This window comes from Ischnura elegans, chromosome 12 (genome assembly GCF_921293095.1).
Source record: "Ischnura elegans chromosome 12, ioIscEleg1.1, whole genome shotgun sequence".
Lineage (NCBI taxonomy): Eukaryota > Metazoa > Arthropoda > Insecta > Odonata > Coenagrionidae > Ischnura > Ischnura elegans.
In genome coordinates, this window is record NC_060257.1 from 19,675,594 (window position 1) to 19,687,613 (window position 12,020).

General features: G+C 37.9%; 1 protein-coding gene across 4 annotated transcripts; it reads left to right on the forward strand.

Moving 5' to 3' along the window:
- Positions 1–6: 6 nt before the first annotated feature.
- On the forward strand, positions 7–8,661 carry LOC124169493 (aminoacyl tRNA synthase complex-interacting multifunctional protein 2-like). 4 transcript variants are annotated; one of them, XM_046548127.1, is made up of 6 exons: positions 7–294; positions 398–550; positions 823–928; positions 6,692–6,832; positions 6,950–7,130; positions 8,339–8,661. In XM_046548127.1, exons 1-6 carry the CDS (start codon positions 109–111, stop codon positions 8,562–8,564), a joined length of 993 nt encoding a protein of 330 aa, XP_046404083.1. In that variant the 5' UTR covers positions 7–108; the 3' UTR covers positions 8,565–8,661. The 4 variants fall into 4 exon arrangements, with proteins under 4 accessions (XP_046404083.1, XP_046404084.1, XP_046404085.1 ...); XM_046548128.1 differs by having other exon boundaries at positions 7–276; XM_046548129.1 differs by lacking the exon at positions 398–550.
- Positions 8,662–12,020: the final 3,359 nt, after the last annotated feature.

A 12,020-nucleotide genomic window follows, 5' to 3' on the forward strand; every position in this document is an offset into this window, starting at 1 on the left:
CACTTGAAAACTAATGGGCGAATCTTGAATCATATGTCCTCTCCGAACGAACTTTGATATTTTTCCTACGACTACTTACGATTCCTGCGACTTAGCTAAAACTCCAAAATGAAAGAAGTTCCTTGCATGTATCGATTGAAACCGATCTGCGGTCTACCAGTTCGAGTGGAGCTGCCGAAATGCATGTACCGGTTGCGACAGATTCAGGGCTCTTACGATGCCACAGATGTTAGACGTGATAATATAATGGCCAAGTCTCATGAAATAGAAGAACAGGTGAAGATTTTACTTCAGGTTTACATTTTTTCTTTACAATAACATTTGCGTGTTGTGTATTGCATAACTAACTCTGCATGTTCAGTAATCGTTTCTAAATGAATCATAACCTTGTCTTTAGGAAAACCTCCCCGCCGTTACGAAATTAGAACAAAGGCAAGAAATAATCCTAGCGCAGCTTAGGAATCTTAAGTGCCTGGTCGAGGAACTTAGCCGACAACTTAGGCTCCCGCCCACTTCGTCTGTGCAAACGTCTGGTGTTTTATGCATGAAGGTGACGTTATGAACTATATACCTCGAGATACTATAACTTTTGTGACTGTGGAATATTGCTTGCGCCTTGATTTGCATTAGCGAACGCCTATTTTTCTGCTCGTAATTGTTGATCTTACGCACCGAGTGCCGATTGCTCGGCGAAAACCCTTTGTTTGTAAACATACTTCGGTGCTATGCACTTTGCTTACTAAACATTGGAACAAGCTTGGAACACTGAAGATGTCTCGGGAATGGTACTAGTTTTAATGCGATGTTCTCTTTTCTATGTAGGAATCGGCCCCTAAGGAAGTCCTTCAGCTTGTGGTTAAGGCATCTCCTGCACGAATACCACATGCACTTCTCGCCCTTATTCAATCTTCATGCAGTGGCGTTGAAGGTGAGGCAAAAATATATCATATACTGATTACTCAGCCGTGATAATATATATATACCATAGACGCTGTGGAAATTTCGATGAAGTCTGGTAACATTCGCATACGAACCTAGTGGTTGAAAATCGTAGAATCCTCTTAGAAGTAAGGAAAGTGCTCTCATTTACCTTACCGATTCCGTAATTTGGGTGTGTGTTAGGTTTAGTGGTGAGTATGTCAATCTGCTTCTGTTGACGCGGTACCCCGAATGGCGATGGGATTCCTTAAGCTATTTTGAGCTAGGGATCATTGGTGTGGAACTCTTTAAATTAGTTTAATTGGATTGTTCAGTTCAAAAGGCTGTCGAAACTACCTGAGTATCTAATGAAGTTTACGTATGGAACGGCTTCAGGTCAATGGTAACCCATCACCTTTTAATGCACCTCTTGGCTTTCCTGTGACTGGAATCGTGGTATATTTCAATTTTGCTACAGGGATGGCAGTTTAATTCACATTATTTGCCATGGGATAAAATTCCCATGGAATGAGAATCGAGCCAAGGACCTAGGTTCTTCGCAGATCACTACTCTATCTCTCCTACATTTTCTCCTCTTGCCTTGTTATAAAACCCTCAATGTGCCAGTTCTATGTCCATATTTCAGCCATTCCTGGTATTACTGTGTGGTATGCCTCAGATGTATTTGCGATTGGTTGGCAACCTACGTATTATATTCTACGGCATTTTGTTGAGTAATAGAATCCATAATCATACAGTAAAAATCATGTTACTATAGATGAAGTACATCCAACAATATCATTTTCAGGAAAATAGGTACACAGTATGGTCAAATACAAGATGACATCACCTAATCAGAAAGAGTTTGAGATAGCTTTTTCATTTGTTTTAAATTTATAAAAATAGGCTTTTTGAAAGATTTTTTTTTCCTAGCTAATCTTTCTCTTCTATCTTTTGAATTTTTAAAACTGATTATGATTTCGGGCCTGAGTGAACAAGTGCAGTCCCACGGTGCACTCTTGCGACTTGAGGCAATCAGGCCTGGTGGGAAAATTCCAAAACATTTGTCAAATTCAGTGAAGAATCTTTGGGTTTGCTGTCTGTCTTTTGTCACTTGTGGATTTGCCTTACCAGACTCTGGCTTTCATACCTGCTTGCAGACCTATGTTGCCTACCGCCTAACAAGATTATCTCTGGGTCCATTGTGTCCTGGGATCCATGAAAAATGGGTGGATAGTCGACTTCTTGTAGTTAAGATTCTAATGCCGTTATGTATCATGATTGATGCCTCTTTAATATGGTCTAACTGTAAGTATGACTAAAAACAGATAAATGGCAATTTTCATACACGTCAGCATACTATCATGCAAGCCACCTCAATTGGCATGTGGCATTAACCCGGTAATGCCCGAATTAAAAATTTTATTTGATTTTTGTTGTAATCCGATATTTTAATATCAATGTAATTATGAGATGTTAGGTGCAAATTTTGTTCTTTTAGAACAAATCATAACGGAGATACAGCCTGGCAGGGGTGCAGCAAGGGGGATGTTTTGGGGGATAAAAATCTCCTCCCCCCCCCAGAGCTCAGAGAAATTTTTAAGTTTAATCCATTTTGCTTAATTGGATTAATATTACTTCTAGAATTGTTTAAGGATTAATAAAATATCCCACAGAAAGCTGTAAAACTCACCATTTTGAACTACTTATCTTAAAAAATTTGGGGAAGGGCCCCTGCACCTCCCACTTACCCTGGCCGGTATTACATGCCCCCCAGACCCCTCAGTATTAATTGTACCTAAAACCATGCCTAGCCTTAATTTCTGGCTGCGTCCCTGCAGCCTGTTACCATATGGTACCGCTAGGTGTTTAAAACATTCAATGCAGGCCCGATTTTCATCAAAGTCATCAAAATCGGTCATAAAAATAAGAAAGAAAAATAGGGGGAGGTTTCCGCACCATAACTTCTGTTCTAATACTGCTTTTTACAAATGACACATACAGTTCAAAAGAAGTAAGCTTGTTGAAGGCCATACACATAATCGGAAGACTCGGAAGTGGATATTCGTCACGTACGGAGGTGGAGAAAGCACTCCTGGCCCGACCAACGGAGCACGTCAATTGACGTTCTCCGTAGCATGGCTTAGACGGGACCACATCAATTGATGTGCTCCGTGCTGTATGTGTTAAGGGGTCAAAAAATCTAAATTAAAAATTTCGAAAATCACAATTTAATTCCAAAAATGTTAAATGTTTATTCTTTTTCATCCATAAGTACGTAAAAATATTGATAATATTGAAATAATTATCAAATATCATTGATTGCAAAATATAATTTATGTATGAATGACGTAAAGAGTAAGAAAAATATGATTTTAGCGCTTCACTCAATTGTTGCCAAACATGGAAAGGAGCTAAGCAGTCTTTGCATAACTTAACATTGCATTTTAAGCATTCTGTTCTTATTCTACTGGTTCAGTTTTCAGTAGCACACCGTTGCCACTGGGGCACTAGCCTGTCAAACCTATTTCGTCAGGAACACTTGAAAGAAGGTAAACCGATGTCAGTTGAATGCATTATTTGAAACATGGATCAATTATGATTCTATTTCTGTCACCAATTACCCCATTCCAGTCAAAATTCCTCTGGATAGTTGTGCACGTCCTGGAGATTTTGAGGGATCCTTGTATCCAGGTGTGACTGTACGACTGCCCATCGGAACTCGATCTCCGTTTTGCTTTTTCAGGATTTCCGTGTTAGCATCTATGAGTAGTGCATCATTGCATCCAGAATCCAATTAAAAATGGGCCATGACCATTTCTTCCTCCTACACTACCTTTCCAAATTCTTTGTTTTTTTTAGGTTTTTACTTTCCTAGGTTTTACTAACAACTTTGTAAGTAGTAATCTGAGCTATCAAAGCACCACACTTTGTAGCAAAACCTAATTGGCCTTCCCCACATGAATTGCTAACAGCCACATCTCCCAAAATAGGAAATTACCGCTAGTTATTAAAATGAAACTCATGCACTGTTTTTCTCTGAAATATCTGCCAACTCTTTCTTTTGCCATGTCCATGAAAGGGCAAATTTTCCACATCTACTCTTATTTACCCATAGCTGTGTATTCCAGCAATGAATAAATCTACTAATTTTTAGAAGTCTGTCGCATCTCATTGTGTTATACAAAAGTTCATTTCTTTTGTTTAGTGCTGTCTCATAATAGTGCCTTTTACTGGCATACGTGTAATACCTTCTTAGAAAAATAATTGCTACAAACACTTTAAGTTCCGCAGGTGTCAAGGCCGTTTTACACGGTACAAGGAATTGCGCATGTTAGAGCTGCATTAATTTCTTAAATGGCGTGGAATTGCGCAAATGCATGAACGAAATTAGAACAGGGGCTATTTTGCCGTCTCGCATCCACGCATTCTCGCTTGTGTTCTAGCAATTCACCGCTTTACACGACGCAATTTTGATTGCGCCTTCACTCGTACGTCAGACTGCGCAATTCCGTGTACCGTGTAAAACGGCCTTTATATTGGGTCATTACAGTTGTGCAAACTTATTTGACTCTTACACTAAGGGCATTAGGACTTCTTCATCAAAGAACAGTTCAAACATTGTGGTTGGGGATGCTTTGTGAAACAGAGTTGGTAATCAGGATTACGAGAAATCCTTTTGTGCACTACAATCTCATCATCGTCCCAAACAGGTTCTTGCTACCTTCTGCTTTAGACCTTTTGGGTGCTTTGCGGCTCAGCCCAACTTCACTACACTTTTGAAGATTCTTAGATATTTCTTAAGAAATAAACTCAGCTGATTGTCTTCCTTTTCAAACAACTTCAAATTTGAACACAATACGCATCCACTCAAGTTATTCATTTTTCCTCAGTCAGAAGGAGGTTATTCATCCTCTCTTTGAAGTAGCACGTGCTGCATTGCAAGTAGTATCTGTAAGTTATTTCCGTTTTGCAAGCAAATGGAAGTGTGCAAAGTGTCTGAGTGTGGTTGAGATATGCGAGACCAAAATACTTTTAAGGATTAGGCTGCTTCTTGTCGAAGTGACGCCGTCATGTGGTCTTCTCTTGCCGCCAGCCGTCTTTGAATTTTCACCATAGCAAGCACCCTCTCATACCCCCTGCCTAATTGAGTGCGCGACTATTCCTTTTCATCTTTCTAAATGGGGTTCAGATTTACAATCATACACCCACCTCTTGAGCTTGGGTGAGGGAGTTCAGAAAAGGTACGAGGTTCTGATAGAATGGGGACAACTCGGGGCCGTAGGTATTTGGATGACATCGTTATGTGAAAAAATTTAACCTATAGAAAAATTTTATATGCGTAATGACATTAAAATAGCACTAAATGTATTTAACATAAATAATGATAAATAAAAAAAAACAGTAGAAAACGAAAACCACAGAAATATTTGTATTCACGCTTTCCTCCAAAACACAGTAGTGTAAGTGCCTAGTGGTATGATATGGTACTACCAAAATGTTTTGAATCATAGAATCCCAAATATTAGGCTCATAATCTTTATTGTCTCTGGCTCAACTTTGTGGAAGTTCATTTTGAGCAAATTAAAAGAAAAACTTTATACTTTTCCACCAATTTTGGTTGAAAAGTTTTTACTAAGTTTTTCTTTTCATTTTCTCATTAGGATCATATCAAATAACCATACTTTATATGAAATGTACGTGTCATAACAATTGTAATTACATAACAACCTACTTGTTTTATGAGTACATGGTGCGTAAGTTAAGAAAATCTAAATGCTTTCACTAAAAATTCAATTTTTTGGTAGTTAATAATTCTCAATTTTCAAATGGCTCTTAATGCGATAATTACAGTTTTAAAAAAAGCAAGCTTTTTGGAAAAATGTAGCTAAAAACATTATTAATTAAACTCAAAAACTCAAATAAATTACAATGAATGATAAAAAAGTTACTTTAGCATTGCACTACCATATGGTACTGCTAGGCGTTAACGGGTTGAGACACCAGCTGTTAAAAGATAAACAAAGGAAGTTGCATGCTGGAAATCCTTGTCTACTGAATCTCACATAACATGCATTTAAGTCCTTAGTGTTTTGTAGAAAAATGAATTCCTATGTCCATTCATTCGGCAAAATTTCTCTTTTACTCTATAGTTTCTGAAGAGCCTAGAAATATAGAGAGGTTCTAATATGATATTCTCTGTGTCACTCTGGCAAATATCTGTTCTAATAGTTCAAATAATCTTCAACTTCCAAGTGGTTTAAGAGTCTAGTAGTGTCGAGCCTTATTCATGCTGTCTAATGCTTTCTAATCATTTATAATTTTTTCTTTTTTTTTGAATAATCACACTATTATAGAGTAATTCTTCAGCAAGAAATTTATTGATCTGTATAGAACATTGCATCTGAATTACCTTTGCAGGGCATTGTTATTCACTCTGAAAAAAAGAAGACAAACTTTTGATAACATTGCCCACTTAAGTACCTCAAAAAACCACCACTAACTCCTTCAAATACCATTCAAAGGAGAAAAGATAATTCATTTTACTAAATTGTCCTCTGCTCTTCATGATCTTAAAAAAATCTGTCAAAATGAATTTAGCAGTATTTGATTAGTTCCATGGTTTTTTAAAGGTATTTTTTGATGGCAAAGGTGTGTGATGGATACTCATGATAGACAATGAGGAAATGAAAATGTTTTGTTGATACATAGATGGAATTAGTCCAATTGTTTTTTACCCTAACATGTTCTCGCATTTTTCTTTTTCTTGCAGATGCATCTAAAGTTAAGCCCAGATGTGTAGAAGTAAATTGGCATTCTCACTCTACTTTATGTAAGCCTTTACCATCTCTTCCATCCAGCAATGAACAGAGTTGTGCACCCAGCATACGAATAACTTTCATTTGGAAAGATGGTTAGTTGCACTGAATTATTCATAAAAATATTGTATTTCTTCAATGGTGAAAAGTTCTCAGTAGTATGTTATTTTTGCAAAGGTACCATTTTTGTTAATATCCCTTTTCCTCGTCAGCTGTTAAACAAGTCGAATTCTCGATTGGAAATTCTCCGGTGTGGCTGAAAGGAGAACCTCTGCTGATGCGTGTCATCTTGTCCCATCTTTCAAGCACTCCTGTGAAGGACAATGTGGTTACTGATGTTGCTTTGGCAGCTCTTCTCGACTCCTGTGCTGCAATTTCTGACATCTCTTCTGAGTAAGTTCTGTGGAAAAAAAATAGATGGAAGAACTGTCATTGCTATTAATGTCAAGATTACTCTTGATTTGTATTTAATTTAAGAAAACTATCCTTTCCCATGATAAAATGTGAAGTAATAGTAATGTTTTGTGTACTTTAAGCCTTTTACTGCTGGCTAAAAGTTTTGCTGCCTCATCCTTCCTTTTAAAGTCACAGTCTTTGGTACTAGCACCAGCAAAAATATGATACATTTAAACTGAAAAAATAAGTTCCACGTGGAAATAATTTATTGCTAGTCATTCTAACTATTAGATAACTCTCAATAAATTATTTGTGTGTTGCATTAGAAAGTTAAATATATCATCTAAATCATTAATTATTGTAATGTTACGTTTGAAACTGATCAATGATTTTCCAAAAGTTAATTAGCCCGTCAGTGGGTGTCCCAGGACCAAACTTAGTTTTTAAAGGGTTTGTCATTATTGCAAAGTGTAAAAGTTTTTCTTCTTTAAATTTGTGAAAGACATTTTACTAAACATTAAATTCACCTTTAATTGTTGCATCAGTTACGCTGTGGTGCATACCCACTCATATAAATATACCTGCTCCACTAATTTGGCGAGCTTCTTATGGGGTTAAACTCTAATGAAAACTCAGCAGCTGTGGTTCTCTCTTCCCCCTGTTTTCAATCCCATGCTATTTTTCAAAAGGGTGTGTGCACTACTCTACAGACTTCTATCTGTAGATGAGGCATCAGGAGGACTCCATAGGGGTTGTACATAAATTTAATATATCAAAGGAGTACTAATCTTATAATTATCGGGAGAGGTTGAAATCAGTTGATATTTTAAATAAACTTGACAGGAATGAGTAGTATGTTTTAAGAATTCATCTTGATGTCTTACTTAAGGTGTATTATTAGAATTTTAAATTTCTTTCTGTGCATTTCTTTTATCCAAAGCTGTGGTTCTCAACTCACAATAGCTTTTGTATTACTCAACTTGAGGTCAAAACGTGTATGAACCCTGGCCACCTGCAAAATTGCTTAGGTTTCTCATTGAATCCCACTTCATGGGAAACTTTATTTACCCTGAAAACCACTTTAGAGGCTCTCACTGAACAATTTTTGGAAGCCAGTGGTCCGAAGGAATATTTTTCATGTTCTAATATTAGTTGAAGTTACAACATATTTCTATTTGTTCTTATTTGTTTTTTATTTCTTCCAGGTCTTCCTCTTCATCCATCAAGCAAACATTCTCTGAAGCCAATAAGTGGTTCTCTTGTCTTGATCTTATTCCCTCAAACTCCCACAGCATGTCCGTAGGTGAAATGTCTTTATGGGGAGCATTGAAGTCAGTGTCATCAATTGGGAATGATGGATGCCTGCCACAGGAGACACCTGCCAAACTTAAAGACTGGTTTACATCCTATTCCAAGTTCTTGGGTTATTAAATGGAGCTATAACATTTTGTTGACTTTATTTGCATGTTAACTTATTTGTGAAAAGTGGAATAAATTTTGGAAGCTGGGTTTCCAAACTTTTACCCTACACTATATCTCACCATTTGCAAATATTTGCATAGTGACTATCCTCTATATTTGTACTACCTTAGCTTCAGCTGTTTATTCACGTGGAAATATTTTAGAGATGATGGGATCTTCAGTGGTTAAAATTGAAGGGAATGATTGTAAACTGTTGAGCAGTGTTTGTGAGTTTTTCCTATTCATCGTTATTCTGAGTAGGTAATTTGTAATTTTTCTCACTGATTATTTGTCTAAAGCTGTCTTTCTGTTAAAAATTGTGAGGTGTTTCGTGTTCATGCTGCAGCCATTGCTGGAATATGGGGATAGAGATGGTGTTATGATGAGATCATGGGCTTGTTGATTTAGTATTATAGGGAATAAGTAGACCAATTCCCAAGTTGAACCTCCCTCTTTAATGAAATTTAAAAAGTATCTACCTTTTTGAAGTGGATGAACTCTATGGAATTAGAAAACCAACAAAAGCAAGTCTGATGTAGGTTTTAGCTAATGTAGTCTCTATCAAGGTTGTGGAACAGTTGAAACTGAGGTAAATTTTATTCAAATCAGTGCCATTCCACTAATTAAATTATTTTCATCTCATTTACATGAAGTTTCACTAAGTTGCAACTGCCACTGTGAAGGCCACCTATAATGTTTGACGTACAGTCTATTTTGTCTCAGTTCATCCACAAGTTTTGTTATTTTGCTTATCCAACATCCTTCCCTCTATCATGGATATCAGCCTTCCCTGTTCTCTTTTCATACCTTCTCTCTGAAACTGTCAGTTATTATCTCTTCTTGCCCTAAGTGTCTTGGAGTCATTTGTTCCTTTTTCTTTCTGTCCCTCTCATCAATCCATTCTTTTCCCAACCCATGTATCAAATGCTGCCTGCCTATTCTCAACCTCTTTCAGAATCCATGTTTCCACTGAGTAAGGTGGTATAAACTTAGAGGCTATTGCTATTTTATGTCACGATCCTCTCATCAGCTTAGTATTCCCATTCATATTATTCCATTTCCACCACAGTATATCATGTTTTCCAGGAAGATATGGTTGGTAGGGATTTCTTTGTTCAGCTGTCTCCCGATTATCCCCTGAGACGCAACTACATGGCGTGGTGCCTGACGGTGTAGTTTCCAACGTCGAGCAGTGGTTTTGAAGCACTCGTGCAAACACCTCATGGACTTCCCTCCTGAACTTCACCCTTTTCATGCTATCTAAAAATCCTATTCTCTCCTTTGTTTACCCAACATTCTATCCTGTAACAGTGTTTTCAACATCCACTCCCAGCTCAGCACTCGCCTAATCCATACCTCCTTTCTCCTTTGGATTCTATCCAGAAGCTGCCTCTCCTCACTCAACATGTCTCGCACTTTGTGTTTCATTCTTCTCTCAGTCCACTTCACTTTCTCCTTACCCACATCTCGAACACCTCCAGTCTCTCCCATTCTCCTCCCTAAGTGCCCATGTTCCCACACTGTAAAGTGCTATACTCCAGATCAAAATGTTACAAATTTATCAACCAATGTACTGTCTGTAAGCAAGCTAGTTATGAAAGTCATAGGTAGAAAGAAGTTAGGGGAGGAGGCTCCCTTAGGGAGGGTATGGCAGGTGGAGGGGGGTTCAGGAGAGAGAGAGAGGCCGAAGGGTTAGTCATGTCATTAGCCCAGGAATTTAGGAGAGGGAGACTTAAAAAGAGGGGAGTGGGAGTCATAAAAAGTCGTTTACAATGTTGTCATTGGAGCCAACATGCTGCAAAATTTCCATCTGTTCCAAAGCGTCTAATCTAGGTCCTTTAGGTTCAAAATGAAGCACTTCAAAAACAAAATCACTTTGATGACTGTTATATAGCAAATGTTTTGTAAATTGTGAAGTAGTCTTTTCATTTCTCATGCAGGCTTGGTGTTCTTTCACCCATTCTTGAAATTGTCGTGCCGTTTGCCCAACATACACCGTGTTGCATTTTAACCTATACACCCCACTCCTTTCTTCTCTTGGGAAGGGATCTTTTGTGAGGGAAAGAATGTTCCTGAGGTTGGATTTATTGTAAAACGCATTCTATCCATTTCTCTGGGGCAAAGACATCGCAGGTTCCCATAAGATCACTGAAGATGTTTGGTCTGGACTAGGATGGGATGGGTGACTATTCATTCCTCAGCCGTGGTGCTCTTGTCTGCTGTCTGCAGGTGGCAGTTTCCAATATGCCCAGCCTTCAAGTTTATCATGGATGATCCTGCATCTTGTACACTTCAGTGGAGCTTTCTGGTCTCAAGATGTACTTGCTTAATCCCAAGTATGTTTATGAGTAGTTCAAAAATATGTATTATATTTGGGAGAACAGAATTCCTTTTAAAAAACATCGTGTACAGGGCCTTTCCCACAGCCATTTTACAATGGCAATTTGGAAAATAACCTCCAAATCGTTTAAAAAAAATAAATCAGCTGAAAGGGAAAAAAAGTTATTGGAACATCATAGATACGACTCTCCCCTATTTTTCATCTTATCTCCCTCATTATTCTAGCACTTGTACCATTCTACTAATTCCTTCTGGATAAAAAGTGGCCGCCTGCGATTTAAACCAACGTGTTTCAAAGTTCTTCATTGTCAGCAAATTTTTTCTGCGCCTGAAAAGAGCCATCCAGAGCAATCACAGTGACCTACTAAGTTCTGGGGTTGTGCTTCTTCATGATATTGCATGCCATCACACTGCTGTGAGAACAGGAGAGGTTTTGCACATATTGAAATGGGATATGTTTCAATATCCTCCCTACAGTCCGGACTTGGCTCCTTCTGCTTATCATGTGTTCACTGCAATGAAGAAGTGGCTTGGGGAAAGCATTTTGTTGACGATGAGGGACTCAAAAACCTGGTGACAGTTTAAGTTGCAGGCAGCTGCATTTTATGCAGCAGGAATTATAGTACATATATTGGTAAAACGGTACAACATATACTTGAACAATGGAAGAGACTTTGTTGTCAAAATAGAGGAGAGTTGTACCTTTGATATGTGAATAATGTTTTTCCCTCTGTGTTGGTTTGTTTTTCACAGCAATTATTATACTGCATGGAAGTTCCTATGAACCACCACTGTGCTCTAGTACCATATCCTCCTGTTGTATTCTGTCCACACAATTTCAGATTTTCAAAGCCTATGTTATATCTATCGGGGTAGTCAGGAGGGATGACATAAAACGATATGCAAGCAGCTTAGGAAGGATTGTGCACTTTTAATGAGATGCATGGTGACTGATGACTAAAACCATCAGTTGCGAATAAGGAATCTTAATACTCCAGTATGAATGTTATATTCTGGCTTCATGAAAATTTTGGTATGGGCATCTTGCTAAATAAAGGAATGACCTGTAGGTTACTCAAGAAGACA

Bases quoted from the DNA above. Each gene is read 5' to 3' on its own strand.
- LOC124169493 (XM_046548127.1), top strand. From the start codon at position 109: ATGAAAGAAGTTCCTTGCATGTATCGATTGAAACCGATCTGCGGTCTA. The intron at 295-397 runs GTTTACATTTTT...CCTTGTCTTTAG, and splicing joins AGGTGAAGATTTTACTTCAG to GAAAACCTCCCCGCCGTTAC. The intron at 6,833-6,949 runs GTTAGTTGCACT...TTTCCTCGTCAG, and splicing joins AACTTTCATTTGGAAAGATG to CTGTTAAACAAGTCGAATTC.